This window comes from Argiope bruennichi, chromosome X1 (assembly GCF_947563725.1).
Source record: "Argiope bruennichi chromosome X1, qqArgBrue1.1, whole genome shotgun sequence".
NCBI lineage: Eukaryota > Metazoa > Arthropoda > Arachnida > Araneae > Araneidae > Argiope > Argiope bruennichi.
Genome location: NC_079162.1, coordinates 115,815,409 through 115,830,684, shown reverse-complemented (window position 1 = coordinate 115,830,684; position 15,276 = coordinate 115,815,409). Strand labels below are relative to the sequence as shown.

The 15,276-nt window shown below is 26.7% G+C and overlaps 2 protein-coding genes across 4 annotated transcripts in view; one reads left to right on the top strand and one right to left on the bottom strand.

Moving 5' to 3' along the window:
* Positions 1–756: 756 nt before the first annotated feature.
* LOC129958658 (HIG1 domain family member 2A, mitochondrial-like) lies at positions 757–13,318 on the bottom strand. Of its 3 annotated transcripts, none has more exons than XM_056071277.1 (3): positions 13,186–13,318; positions 5,293–5,516; positions 757–1,194 (listed from the first exon to the last, which is right to left on the bottom strand). In XM_056071277.1, exons 2-3 carry the CDS (start codon positions 5,447–5,449, stop codon positions 1,022–1,024), a joined length of 330 nt encoding a protein of 109 aa, XP_055927252.1. In that variant the 5' UTR covers positions 5,450–5,516; positions 13,186–13,318; the 3' UTR covers positions 757–1,021. The 3 variants fall into 3 exon arrangements, with proteins under 3 accessions (XP_055927252.1, XP_055927253.1, XP_055927251.1); XM_056071278.1 differs by having other exon boundaries at positions 13,181–13,199; XM_056071276.1 differs by lacking the exon at positions 13,186–13,318 and adding an exon at positions 12,865–13,001.
* A 37-nt stretch (positions 13,319–13,355) lies between these two features.
* The window catches only part of LOC129959488 (lipopolysaccharide-induced tumor necrosis factor-alpha factor homolog), a 33,292-nt gene continuing 31,371 nt past the window's right edge, over positions 13,356–15,276 (top strand). Inside the window, exons 1-2 of the mRNA XM_056072339.1 lie at positions 13,356–13,653; positions 15,012–15,136. Coding sequence (XP_055928314.1) covers positions 15,028–15,136 — 109 coding nt within the window. The 5' untranslated portion in view covers positions 13,356–13,653; positions 15,012–15,027. The remainder of the gene's footprint in view (positions 13,654–15,011; positions 15,137–15,276) is intronic.

Genomic DNA, 15,276 nt, shown 5'->3' with positions numbered 1-15,276 from the left:
TTAACAGAATTCAGCAATTTATGCTGCAGCACAAAACAGTGGCTTAAATGTATTACATTTTAATAGCACATGGGTAAATAGTTGGCTCACCATTAAAAATACATTTAAGGAGGCATAAATTGTTAACATCTGGCAAAAATATAGCTTTTAAAATTTATTATAGTATTGTAATTTTTTAAACATATTTTAAATATTACAGGTTTTTTTTTAAATATCTTCTCATTTAAATACTTATTTCTAATAATTGACAATAAATTATATTTTAAATAAAATATATAAATAGCAGCAGTCTTACATAACTATTTAAAGCACTTTTGAAATTCTACATGAGAAACTTCCATAATTATAAGATAACTTTATTTAATAACTTCTTTCGTAAGTAATCAGTGGAAAGTGGACAAATGATCCTGCAAATATATCAGAAGTTGAATGCATATTTCAAATTTCATGAAGATAGGATAATAAACTACAAATAGGATATTTGAATGAAAAGTGAATTATAATCCTATTTATTGGAAATTTTTCCCAATTTATTTATTTGGCAGAAAGAAAATTTTAATTTATCAAAATTGTATTTAATCTTTTCATGATGTTATATGCCACAGTAATATCATTTCACTATAAAATGATTTTATTTCATATTTCTGGCTACCTAAACCAACTACGTCCCCCCCCCTTCAAAAATTATATCTCGCCTGAGCATACTTTTGATCATATCATTGTTTATATTGATTTTTATCTTAGAAATATGAGAAACACCGTCTTGAAAACTTTATTGCCAATGAAGTCATAATGACATGCATAGAAACATATAGAGCATATGAACAAAAGACATTCAGATAAGTATACAATATTCTATTAAGTAAGTGTGATTAAGATAATTTATCTTAAAAGCCAAAGAATAATAACTATACAATTTTCCAATTACCTTATAAAAGGTATTTTTAAGTTTTCAGCAGCTAGAAATTTATTCAGTTGTCTATGTACACTGAATGTTTACAAAATATACACTATTTAGACATTAATTTTTTGAAGGTTTTGTTTTGGCTGCAACAACAATACCCACAAGTAAAGCAGCAATTGTAAATCCTTGACAAAGGACTCTAGCTCGCATCATTTGCTGAGACCTCTTCTTATTACCACTTCGCATTGAATATACACCATAGCTCAATGCAGCTGTTGTTGCCAACATCCCTGCAAAATGCAATAATGAAATATACTTTAGCGATTTTCACAAATACATAAGAGAATAAAATAAATATAAAAATAACACAGCATATAAATGTTATACTATTACATTTTGCAGAAATAATAATAAAAAAAAATGTAAAATGTCAGCTGCTCAGTAATTTAAAAAAAAAAAGCAAAATGTCAGTTATTAGTGTTTTCAAAATTTTATGTTTTTCAATATATACATTTAGAAGCTCAATCACCAATTTTTAAACTTATATAATAAAACTTCATAATTATAAGCATAAATTATTTAATATATATTTTTTTTTATAATTTAACAAATGTTTTTATTTAGGTTCATATTCATACTCCCAGGCAGGTTAATTTGAAAGAGAAGTAAAAGTTGCAAAATGCATCATTCTGCCCAGTAAAATAGTTCTGAAATGATCCCACCATTTTTTGAAAGTAATTGGTATATTTGTACAAAAGGTGGTTTAAATTATCAATATTCTCTGTTATAAAATTTTGTTTTCAAAGAAGAAATAACTTAATTTCATAAACATTTCCTTTCCATCTGAGGTTATGCCAGGTGAAATTTGACCATGACACATTCTTGGGGGGGGGGGATAAAGTACTTGGTTTGTTGTTAAAAAATGAAAGTTTCAGGCTTAATTTTAATCAGTGCTAATAATTATTTCAATTTATTTAGAACATGTGGTTTTAAATTTCTCATTTTCCTTTTATTCATTTTATATATTTTTGTCATAAAAACTTCCTAAATATTACTGCTTTAGAAACAATTTAATGATCTGATTCTTCTTGTAGTACTTGTACAAATGTAAAGCTATATATAGTAACTGCAAAAATAACAACTACAACAGAAAAAACAAAACAAAACATGACATGACATGAAAAGTGGAATATGAAGTCTTTGTAAGAACCTGAAAGAAATAAAAACAAATTAAAATATCCCAGAATAAAGTTAAAGTAATGGTATGAATGAGACAAAAAACACGATATTAAAAGTGGAAAAGGAAAAACAAAAGACTGCATTACTGACATTTCTCCAATTTTAAACAATTTTTCCATAAAGAAATTCCCTAACAAATTTTAATTGACCAAGACTCATTATTTGCCAGTTCATTGGCTTTGGAATGTAGGCATTCTTTTTATTTAAGATTCAGTTAGTTTTAGACGTGACATTTTTTTTTTTTTTTCGTTTTGAAAAGAAAAATGAACACTGATCCACTGCATACGACATTTAATAGATTCTATAGTACCTTTTACCAGTTTTTGCTTTTGAAAACTTTGTTTAATATTACAAATAATGTTTTAATGAATATTTCAATGTTTCTATTTTTTGACATTGCAGTGCAATAGAGAACTAAGGGGAATTTCCTAAAAACAGCTTTAAAATCAAGCCTTTCTAAAGATGCACATTATTTTTTAATTGTAGAGAAAGAAAATGGATTTTAGAGTGAATGCATTAGTTAGAAGAAATCTTTAAGATTCACAAAAAGTCTTCACAAATTTTCAAGGAAATATGTTCAATAAAATTGATTCCATGAAACATTTCTTAATTTATAATTTGTGCAGAATTTTTCCAGCTGTGCGTTTCGTATAATTTTGAGTTCAGGCACAAGTTTCTGTGATCAGCTTCATTGATAAAATTGCATAACAGCAGAAACATAAGTCACCAACAAATTTTTGTTTCTTCCCATATAAAAAATTGAAAAGGAAGAAAATAATATGTGATGAATTCTAGGCTGAACTAATAAATTGGGGCAGAAATACAACAATGAATTTTGCTACGGAATATATTTTGCATAGGATGTGAAACTTTCAATTGAGCTGTATGCTATAAATGTAAAATATTCCTTGTATGTTCCATATTAGTTTCAAAAAAATTCCTAACAAATGCAGTTAGAGACAGAGTTAAAAAAGATTTATTGTATGTAGAATTTAAGATTTGTTGTAATTTGATATTTAATGTAATTTAATATCATTATGCAAATACACAGTTTAAAATTTATCATTACTTAATGTTAATATTTTTAATTTTTATTGTTTTAATTATTGAATTTCCTATATCCTTAAACTTAAAATAACAGTATGAAAAAATGTATGATATAATCAATTCATTTATTTTTCACAAAATTTTCTGCTATATTCACTAAATATTTTGTCATGTTTCTATTTACGAGAAGTTATCAATAGTTGATGCACATGCAAATTTTCTTTGGAGTACGAAATTATTTGGTGAAATTGTGAATCACCACAATAGATGGACAAATTACCAGCACTTAAATACAACGGACCGGAAAGGTCATTAAATTTGGTAACTTGTATTATTAGCCATCGTTAAAATGACGTTTGCGATTACATCGTCAACTGTGAAAGAGTAATGAAACGTGACAAGAGTTTTGTCAACAAAGGAAAAAAAAAAAAAAGGAAATCTATTCGGAAATTATGGGTGTTTAAGGAGTAGACTGTATTGATATCGTAACCATGTAGAAAGATGGCGTAAAATGTCTAAAAGCGGGCAAGCAACCGTGGTCGATGAAATCAGAGCTGGGAAGCCAGTGTCTTCTTCAGCCGGTGAAAATGCAGATGCAATCAATAAATGTCATATGAGAGAAGTGTAGGACGGCATTCAATGAAATAAAAAAGGAATAATTAACATTTCTTATGGAATTGCCTGGGTTCATAAGAAGTTAGGGTACATAAAAGCTTTTCACGCTAGGTCAAGAAACTGTTGTTGGAACGGCAGACCAAATGCAGAAATGCTTGCAATTGGACATATTTTCACTTCTCAAACAACGAGGGTAATGAATTTTTGGCAGACACTGTCAGGGGGGATGATACCTAGGTATGGTAATCTACAACGGAATCAAAAGCTGCAAACATTATCTGGAAACATCCATCTACGCCTGCCAGGAAGAAATTCAGTTTTACGTTTTTCTAGGTAATTGATGCTGTCTCCAGGAATATAACAGATGTGCTAATGGCGGAGTTCCTTTCCCGATGGAATACTGTCAATGATTAATCTTGCTGTGCAAAGTTGATTAAACTGCAACTTGCTATTTTTGATAAGCGAAGTGCGACATATTGAGTAATTGTACTCTTGCACGACAATGAAAGTCTGCATGTGCTTCGCTCCATTCGTGCAAAACTACAAGGATTCGGCTGGAGCACCCCTCATACAGGCCAAACATGGCACTCTTAGATTTTCAAGATCCATGAAAAGGTTCCTCATCGGTCAAAATTTTAACTTTGATAAAGACCTCAAACAAGCCGAAGGCATTATATGAAACCAAGATTTTCGAACTGATCCGGCACTGGGACAAATGCCTTAACATAAATGGTAGTTATGCAAAAATGTAATAAACTGTCAATAATTTTATTTTCGTTTCATAATATAATTCATTCCACTTTTTTTTATTTTTTATTATCGTGTTAAAAATTATGTGCATTATTTATAGATACCCCCTCGTATATCGGTTTTTCAAAGCTTCCATAAAAATGGTAAATAATTAAAAATAATTGATAATGAACAAAATATGTACTTAAATACAATTTGGAAAAAAAAAAAAAAAAAAATGATTTACCAAGCAAATTTTTCTTTTAGTTTTGAAAGCAAGACCCCAGATAATTCAACTGACAAAATAGCAATTAAAAATGAATCTATAACTGATTGTTGGCAAAATTTAGCTGAGACTCTAAGACATATAGAATTCGTCGATGAGGCGATCTACTACAGCCTTTTCCATAGTGTTAAATTAATATGCTTGGATTATAATTTATAACATCATGGGAAAAATAATTTTAAAAAATACTAAATAAAATTAAAGTAATTTTATACAATTAATTATGCACAATTTTATGATTCTGATGTTCCATAATAATAATAATAATAATAATAATAAAATCATGTGTAAATAAGACAAGAAATTATGAACACATCTTAACACCAATACCAAAAAAAATTAAAAATTTCAATGAATATTTATAACTTAAGATAAAAGAATAGTATTTACAGTTTTAAAAATGCACATTTCTAACTGGAAAATACAGAAGAATATTAAAATTAAGATTCACGATTAGAGGGGAAAAACTTACCAATGGGGACAAAAGGATTACTTTTTATTTTGTTTATCATTCTATCTCTAATCCCTTTCTTTTCTTGAGCTTGAATTTCAGAAATTTGCTCAAAAGTTTCCAACCATTCTAATCTTTCCCTCTCTGAAAGTGATGAGTCTGGATAATCTTTAGACATCTTCTGGCCAAACAGCACTTCAGAAAAATTTTAGATATATAAAGGTTGAAATTTGCGATTACGAATCCTAAAAAAGCAAAAGTATCCATATATCAACTATATGTAAGTACAGAAATGAGCAAGAATTAAAACAATATCAGCTTTTGAAATTTCATTTTACCTATGAAATTACAAAATATGATTGGATTACAGAAGACAAGACTTAAATTTGCACATATATTTTTAACTCGATTATAAAGTAGTGATTCAATAATTTTTAATATTCACCATCACTGAGAATTTTTTATGTTTGTTTAAATTAAAGTGATCCTATTATACCCATCAAGCCTTCTGATGATCATTATAGCTCATGATCACTTACTTACATTATAGAATTGCATTAAACCATTGTTATAAATGGATCCGATTGATAAATGAATGGTGAAAACAGGTATAATAGGAAGGCATTTTAAAAAGATTTAAAAGGGTGCATCATATTGCATGCCTTTAATTCATTTTACTTATTTTTCCTTCTAGAATGCAGAGATTTTTTTTCTTCCCTTTTCTTTTCTATATTAGGTACATCTTATTTCTAAAATATTCATTTAAAAACAATAAGTTCACTCATCCTCTCTACATATATCATATCCTTTGAATTTTAGAAACATTTCAGAATATATAGATTTTTTAGAATTTTCACTTTAATATCATTATAATGATATGCATTTTTATTTTTCATGAAAACTGCACTGAATAGACTTTGATTCTTAAAATAATCTAAGAGGTACAATTATTTACTTAGAGCATAATCAAGAGAACAGTTGTAGAGTTGTTAATAACATAGATTACCATATCTTATTTGTCAACAGAGAATACCACAATTTAGCCCCTCCATTTACAGCATATGTTCTTATTACTTAGGAGTATATGGAGTATACAAAGAAAAGTGTCATTATTCCCTCCCCCCCCCCCAAAAAAAAAATCCGGCTATGAGATTTTTTATAACTATTAACGTTCTAGAGCTCCTGAAGTCTGAAAAAAAAACAATTTCTAGAACCACATCTATTGATCTGTTAAACACGGTAGTTCAGAATACACCAAACTTAAAGACTGACATTTGTCACTGATCTTAATATCACAGCGGAAATCAATGTTGGATGAAATACATCTATGACATCCTACTTGATCCACCCTCGTCTCTTTGTAGATTCTCATTCACAAACTCAATTATTTATAAAACAAGTTAGGTAAATGAAATTTTTGTATAAATGGTTTTATTACCGAAACTACAGACTTGCATCAAATTTTAGGCCAAAACTGCCAATGAATCATATGATTTATTCTTTTTGTATACATGCAAACCTGATAATCCAGAAATGAAATAAGCTAGAGTAATGGATTTCAGAATTAGATATTTATACCACAATTATTGATATGTGTGAAATGCTGAACTAAACTGGTGAAAAGGAAGAGTTTCTATTCCAAAATGTTTACTCGACTCGTTTCACTATACGGACAAAACTGCATAAAACGGGTCATTCACTGAATGACCCGTTTATGATTCACTGAATGACCCGAAGCATATGATAAAAATGGAGGGGAAAACACTCCCACTTTTATAAATATCTAGTAGATGAAAATACAATAAAACCAATGGGATATATTGTAGAAATGCAGATGAAAGTAAATTATGGGGATCCATTTTTGTATTAAATTAAAAACTAAAATAATAAATACATGTTAAGTAAGGAAACGGTTTATGAAGAATTGTAGGCAAGATGAAAGAATCGTCTTGTTTCAAGAGTAAAAATGGATGCATATTAAAAATCTTAAGTTAAATTACGGAAAGATATTTAAGGCAATAGATATTGAGTCGCTATTCAAATACTGATGTTTTATTTATTAAGAAGTTTCTAGCAATTTCAGTACCACACTGTAAACTGTTTAGCACAAGTTTCCCTTTACCAAAATAAATTAAAAGTTCTTATTTTTTTTTCTCAATTTATTACATTTACTCTGCAATTCAATCTTCCTTGTTAACCCTTTCTAGGGCCGTGGGAAGTATGCTTCCCACCAAATTTATCAATCTTTGTATGAAATTATGTAGGTTGGAATAAGTTCTGACAAATTTTTTTTGTAAGTCAGAAACTTAGATGCTCCAGTTCTTTATCTCAGACAAAATGATGTCTTGATTTGTTACTTAATTATTAATTAACCAAATTAATTAATTAATCAAATAAATTTATCTAATAAGCTAAATGAATCCCTTTTCTTATTCTCATTTCAAGCCTAAAAATATTTTAACATAATATGACTAGAAAAAAATGGCAATTAAAAGGGTTAACACAAAAATATGCATCACCATTCGTTTGAGTTTAAAAAAAAATCCGTATATATTCAATAGCAAAAATTAAGTTTAATACATTAACAAAATTAATTAAAAGCTCTTTTATTTCCAATTTACTACATTTACTCTGTAATTCAATCTTCCTTATTAATTCACGGATATATACCACTACTCCCCTGAATTAAAAAGCAAGTAAAATAAGTAGAACATTTCACAACATTTTTGAATGCAATTACCCGTAGTCCCGACTCTGCAAGACCTACATGTTCGTTTCAAGGATCCCAAGACTTCACTTCGTTAAGGGGTGGTAATCAGAAATATGAGCGGTTATTACTCCTCCTAATGCAGAGAATAATTTTAGTTCATTCTATTGCTAAATGTAAACATCTCCTTTTATCTTTCCTCTCACTCCTTTTTTGACGAAATAAACGTCTCCTAACGCATGAGCAAAATTGCGGAGTGCTCAGAATCCTACAATAAATAATATTTATAGAATCAGTCTCAATGCTGATTTGGTGAGGGGCCCGCATTTTTGAGTTTCCGAAGGTGGGAAACTGATCCGATGGAAAAGATCGATGTAATGGATGGATGGATCCGATGCAAGGTGACAATCATAACATGCGAATTATGGCAGCTTAAATATACATAAAGCACATAAATCAAAAGTTTTGAAGGTATTATAACAATGTTTCCAAAACTGTGGAACATGTACCACTAATGGTACATTATATAATTTATAGCGGTATAAATTACCTTTCATTTCATATTAAAATTTTAATAGCACGCCTTTTAACACTTTGTTTTAATTTTATTCATAAAGACAGATAGATATTCCGTTTTTGTCCCTTCCCCCCTTTGTTTAAACCGGCGTTTATGACGGCGGTCACATTAGCAGTATGATAGTTATGGTTTTCACTTTCTAGAAAATTTAGAAATTGAAAGCCAGATATGAGACCTATTCTTTATTTTGAACAAGGTGATCAGTAATCTCTTAGCTCAAGAAAGAGATAAGCTTTTAAATATTTCATGCGAGAGAAATTTCATAAATGAATAAAAACTTATATGAACTTTTTGTTCAAAAGAAATAAATTTCGGTATATTTCCAACAAATTTTAATGCCCGTGAACATACCATATTTTTATAATATTTTCAACAATGGTATTTATTAAAAGTAAATATAGAACATGATTAAGACATGCATTTGATTTACGTTTGAAATAATTGATGATAAAATTCGATATATACATATTTAATAAAAAAGCTTAATCTATGAATTTCAATGAATAATATAAGTCTAAAATGCTCTATTCTTTGATTATAAAAAAATTATTTAAGGTAAACTGATGTTTAACCAAAAAATGTTTTTATGATAGTACACATATTTTTGATTTTTATTTATGTGGTACAGAGTTTTAAAGAATCTGTTGGACTCTGGAAACCATGTCTCCAACAGATACATACAACATTTTTTCATAGATTATACATTATGGTTAAAACTTAAAGATAAAAATTATCATTTTATATTCATATTTTAATAAAACATTTATTTATATGAATACTACTTTTAAAAACATAGCTAATAAAGCTAAATCTAACAATTAAAACCAAGAATATTTCCAAAAAGTAAATTTAAAAAGCAATAAAAAAACTTTAATAATTAATACAGAGTTTGATACACTTCTTATAGAGTACTGCCTTCATTATTTTTAAAGAGTTTGTTAATTTTATATTATATAGGATGATATATAATAATCCTATAGCAATCAGCAACATTCATATTATTACATGATTTTGTTAATGTAAATATTTCAGTGAAAAAATATTTTACTTAAGCATTTGTAATAAGTATTTTAAAAAATATCAATCTAAGGTCATTTGAAAAGAAGTTTATTTCATTTCACTGCAATAGAATCTGATGAAATATTCAAGGATTACAATCAAATTAGAGATTCATTCTAATAAAGAGAAAGATTAGATTGGAGTTTCAGTGCCTAAACCAAAAAATAATTTATATAAAACAAATAGAAAAATATCTGAATGAATATTAATACACAAGTAAGGAAGCAATCAACCTGACACAAATTTTTGTTTTGATTAATTGGTATTATGTGGCCTAACAGCAACAACTAAAGAAAGACAAAGAGTTATAGGAATTTCCTATTCCACAAATATATTATCAGTCTTTTACATTATAAAGATAACTTTCATTGGAAGAAAATTATAAAGCTCAGTGTTTCTTAGAGCACACAACTAACAAAAATTATAAATAATGCATCAGCTTATACACAATTCCTTCAAAATTTTTTCATCCCATTTTTAAAAGATTAACCAAATTAGAAGTTCTAAGAAGCCTTAAAGAGGATATATTTATCATTGGTAATTTACAAAAAAAAAAAAAAAAAAAAAAAATGCTACATGAACTGAAGTTAATCTGGATTAATGGTTTTGAAACATCCTTGATACAGCTGAAAATTACTTCAGATGCAAAATATGAAGAATTGAACTATTTGAATACAAGAGATCTCATTTCCATGTTAATTTGGCAAAACATTCTGGCAAATACTCTATAATCTTGTTTTAATGCATTAAGGAAAAACATTTTCATCAACAAAATTCCAAATTGACAGTTTTCTTTTCTTTTTTTTTTTGCAGCAATTAATTCTTTAAAATTCATTATTACCTTTATTATAATGGGCCATATTATTTGATTGTGGCAACTATATAGATATATATGAATAATAATAATAATAATAAAAAACAGCTATACTATACAAGCATTCTGGTTCACTCAATTACAACTTTTAATGATTCTTTTGTTAGACATGGGCAAATCTCTCTGACTGCTTGAGTATATTTTGTTCAGTTGCCAATAAATTTCAGGCATTTTAGTTATTTTCATAAAAATCCAATAAATAATCTTCAATAAATTAAAACAAAACAAATATATAACTCTCAGTACTTAATTTTAAGAATTGAAGGTTAATATACAGTGGAAACACACACATGTACAAACAAAAAAAGCAGTATGCTATTAGATAGATTGCCATTTTATATAAAGCAGATATCAGAGTCATTTAAAAGAGTTATTTACCAAACTAGTTCCATTGTAATTATTTTTCTTATTCCTTTAACTTTATTTTTGGAAATTCCAAAATTTATTTTAAATTTCCTAATCATGATGAGCTGTGCAATAAATAAATATTAAAAAGAATTGAAGTAACCATTAAATTTAAGGAAAAATATTCTAATTTTTAGTATTAAAATTCAAAACAATGAGCTTAGAATATTTTTAAAAAATCTATTTTAGATACTCATTTTTTCTAAATTGACTCTGAAGTATTTTTTTATAAAATACCACTTAAAAAAATGCAACTGAAAACACAGGAGAAGTGTAGGAGACACCCATATATTCAAGAAACATTTAAATTTTTCTTACTCAATATTATTTATAATTTTCATTATGCATACAAACATATTTACAAATATCAATGAATAAAAATAAAATGCAATATTCTTAATTTTGTAAGATTTTCATTAAAGCAATAAATTATTTTTAATGGGTCAACTAATAATTATAGATCCTTGCCTGAGTACATTTTAATTACAAAAATTTCCGTATATATCTGGACTAATGCTATAACAGAAATGTCATATAAAAAGCTAGCTTATATTACAAGTTTTTATTATTCATACAGTTATTAAAAGTATATTATAATATTAAATATTGATTTATAAAAAAAAAGCAGAAGGATGGTAACTTTTCTATTATCCTTTGAAATTTCCTTCATTTTCAATTGTGGAATAATTGAAGCATTTCAATTTTGAAAAAAAAAAAAAAAAAAAAACATATTTATGGAGCAGAGTATTGAGGGGTCTTTTCAGTTAAAAAGTGCAATTATTATTGATATTGAATTAAAGCAACATTTTTTTTACCTTTCACATTTCACTTTTTTTTGTATCTTTATAAATGTCTTTTACTGAGGATGTTCTATAAAGATATCAGAAAAGCAGTAAAGAAACATAAATAATAAAATATTATAATTTTTTTCCCTACCAAAATTCATATTAAATATTCAACAACAACAACAACCAAAAATTTTTAAAAAAATGCAGTTTTGATATCTCAATACCTTTATTTAATGTTGATATAAAAGGATTTTCTGCTATTTTAAATGAATTATGAGTTTGTTAAAAATATAAGCAAATACTTTAGCACAAGCATAATCTTATATTATTATTCCATTTTAAAAGAATATCTGCCCCAAAACATTTCTACTTTATATTTGATAAGATAATCAAAATTTGTTTTGCAAAAAAAAAAAAAAAAAAAGTTTAAAGGAATGAAGTTATGAAGTTGGTGAATAATTTCTTAGAAAATTAGTTAATATTTCTCTATGGCATAATGAGAAGTGAATATAGATTTATTTTGTGCATGTCATAAACAAGTGTATGGAATAAAATTTTTAATATTAATTCATAGATAATGAGCCATTAATAACTAATCATTAAATGTCACAAAAATTCATTAATTAATTCATAACATATGGGACAAAAATATTTTTGATATTGAAATACTAATTTGATTTCAAATTAATATTTACAGTTGAATTATAGTTACTGCATTGTGTAATAATAACTCAAATATAATCTCTCTCATCAGTAAGAATTTATTTTAATTTTTAATCTAGGTTAATAATCAACTATTTCCTTGCTAAAAACTATAAACCTAAATATCCAAATCTTTCTTTAAGTAAAATTTTTAATACATATAGACATTTGCAATATTCACCATTGAAATAATAATTTTACCATTCAAATAAAATACAATTTATAACAGTTATATTACTTATTTCTTCTGAACGGGTGTCTTTATTTACGGGTTTAACAGAATATTTGCAGTACAGCTTTAATATAGGTAATGTTGTGTATTTTTTTTATAAAAAATATATAACACAAAAACCATGGTTAAATATAAATCTGAAATAAATAAGAAAATGCGGTACAACCAGACTTGCGATGTAAAAATCAAATAATAAATGTAAAATAAGTCCAATAATAGATGTAAAAAGTCGACAAAACAGAATATTACCTATGGAGTTTCTTTAGATATCTAGAGCAGAGTATTTACAAACTGAAAATTAACAAAAAACAGTAATCATGGTGGTCTACCAAACTTAATAATAATTCATGTTTCGATTTTCTGTGAGTTATAATATAACAAACAAAATTTTGAATGTCAGAAACAAATTATAAACTTAATCGCTAGTCGACATAATTATGTTGGAATAAAATTTAATATAGCATGTTAGATATAAAAAGGTTATTGTATAAGGGTCACATATTAATAAATATACATTTATAACTCATTTCATGTTCAATTAAAAAAAATAAAATTGGCCCATAACTTTACTTTCTAAACAGGACTGAAGGACTACACGAGAACCATTAGATTGCTTCGTTACATCACACCAAAACAGAAACAAAAATTTTCAAAACAAAACTGTGATTACGGTTATGGTCATCGAACAATTAATCTGTTCACCAATAGTTTTAGGAATTGTTGCTTTTGTAAACTCTTAGCTCTTGAAGATTATATTTTGCTGTCATTTTATTTAAAATACCGTGTATCAATCTGTTTTTTCCAGAATTCATTTCCGTCTAGTCTAAATTACATATTAATGATGCTTGGCTTTTAGAGAGATGCGGCAACTTCGATCGTGTATGGAAAGTTGAATTCAGAAATCAGAACTAAACACGCGAGCGAGGAATTGACATTTCTGCTAGGGAGTTGCGGCATCTTTTTCTATAAACACAATTGTCTCACTCCAATTAGATTCTTTAATTAAAAGAATAAAACTTTTGTTTGATTATACCGAAGGTAATATGAATTGCCGAAAACGTTCTTTAATGCATGCGTTTGTCGCGATCGGTTTAGCATTGAAAAAATGATTTTTCGATCTTTGTGTTAAGAATTGAATGTTACCATGCATACTTTTGTGGTGTAGCGCTGTATAATTAGTATTAAAAATGAATGCAATATTTATGTTAGAAAGTTGCATTGATGCGTGTTTCATTTCAGAAAAATTGCGTTTTTCTTGTCCAATTTAGATGTTAAATAATGCTACAGAAGAAAGCGCACTTTTTTAATTCATGTATTGTGAATAAAGCAGAATCATTGGTATAAAAAGTCAGTTTTTTTTTTTTTTCTGTTAAGAAGTGTCTTCAAATATGGTTAAAGAATATATCCACTGATATTATTAAAAATACGAATTGCCATCTAAATATCCATAATTATAAAATATTTTTTGTTGAGATTATTGTTCCAGTGCAATCAGAATATAAATTAGAAAATTAGTGAACAAAAATTTTGTTATACATATAATTTTATAATAAAAAAAGGAAATATTGATGCTTTATGTATTTTGATATGGTCGAGAGATTGTGCATCAAATATTCTGAAATATATATGTTTTGTTAGAAGTAACAAGTCATATTTCAGTCAGAAATTTTTAATGTAAATCATTTATGTCTCACATATTCTAATATTTAGCATATAAACTATTTGTTTGAACTTTTTAATAAATATAGTTATTACACTACTAAAGTATTTTTCTATTCTTTGTTCTTTACATTCTTTTAAGAGAAGTAACATTAAAAGTTTATTTTCTATTACATATCACCATTCTAATCATTAAGTTTTTGAATATTGAAAGTTATATGGGAAAAATTTTAAACATATCAAGAATTCTTTTAAACTTTAGAAAGACAATCATAATTATCTATAAAATAAATGGAATTTCTTTTTATATACTTAAAAAAAAGTTTTATAAGTTTGCTTATGTGCATATGAAAAACTCAATATAAAACAGCATAAAAAGCCAACTTTTTATGTTTTCATTATTTCAAACTGTTTTTTGAAATATTGATTTTTTTTGTTGTAAATAATTTAGTTAATTTTTATTATTAACTTTACTATTAACCTTAATTTTATTTATTAACTTTTAAAATCAGTCACATATTTGAAAGTAATATTGAGGGTCTGATATTAATTTGATTGGTTTGTTTAGAGTTAGTAATATTCAGTGTGTTCTCTTGAATATAGTTACTAAGCCTTTGATTCCATCATATGTTTCAGAAAATAGTAGTAGTATATGAAGAATATGATGATTTTTTTTTGTCAGAAATTTTAAAAAGGTCCTTAGTTGCTTATATATTGTTTTATTATTATTTTTTTAGAGGATATTAAAATACTATGTCAACAGAAAAAATCAATTCATCATATGCTGAGCCACCACCTCCTTATACAAGTTCTCCTCAACCTGGATCATATCCTACACCTGGCCATTATGGTCAGAATGTTGGTAAGATAACAAAAAGGTTCTTTTTTTTTCAATCATTTAACTGTTATTTATAGAATATATTTTGTTTTGAATTTTTCAAATTCTTGCACAACTTGATAAAATGTAATTAATTAACTCTGTAATTAAAGATGATTAATTTT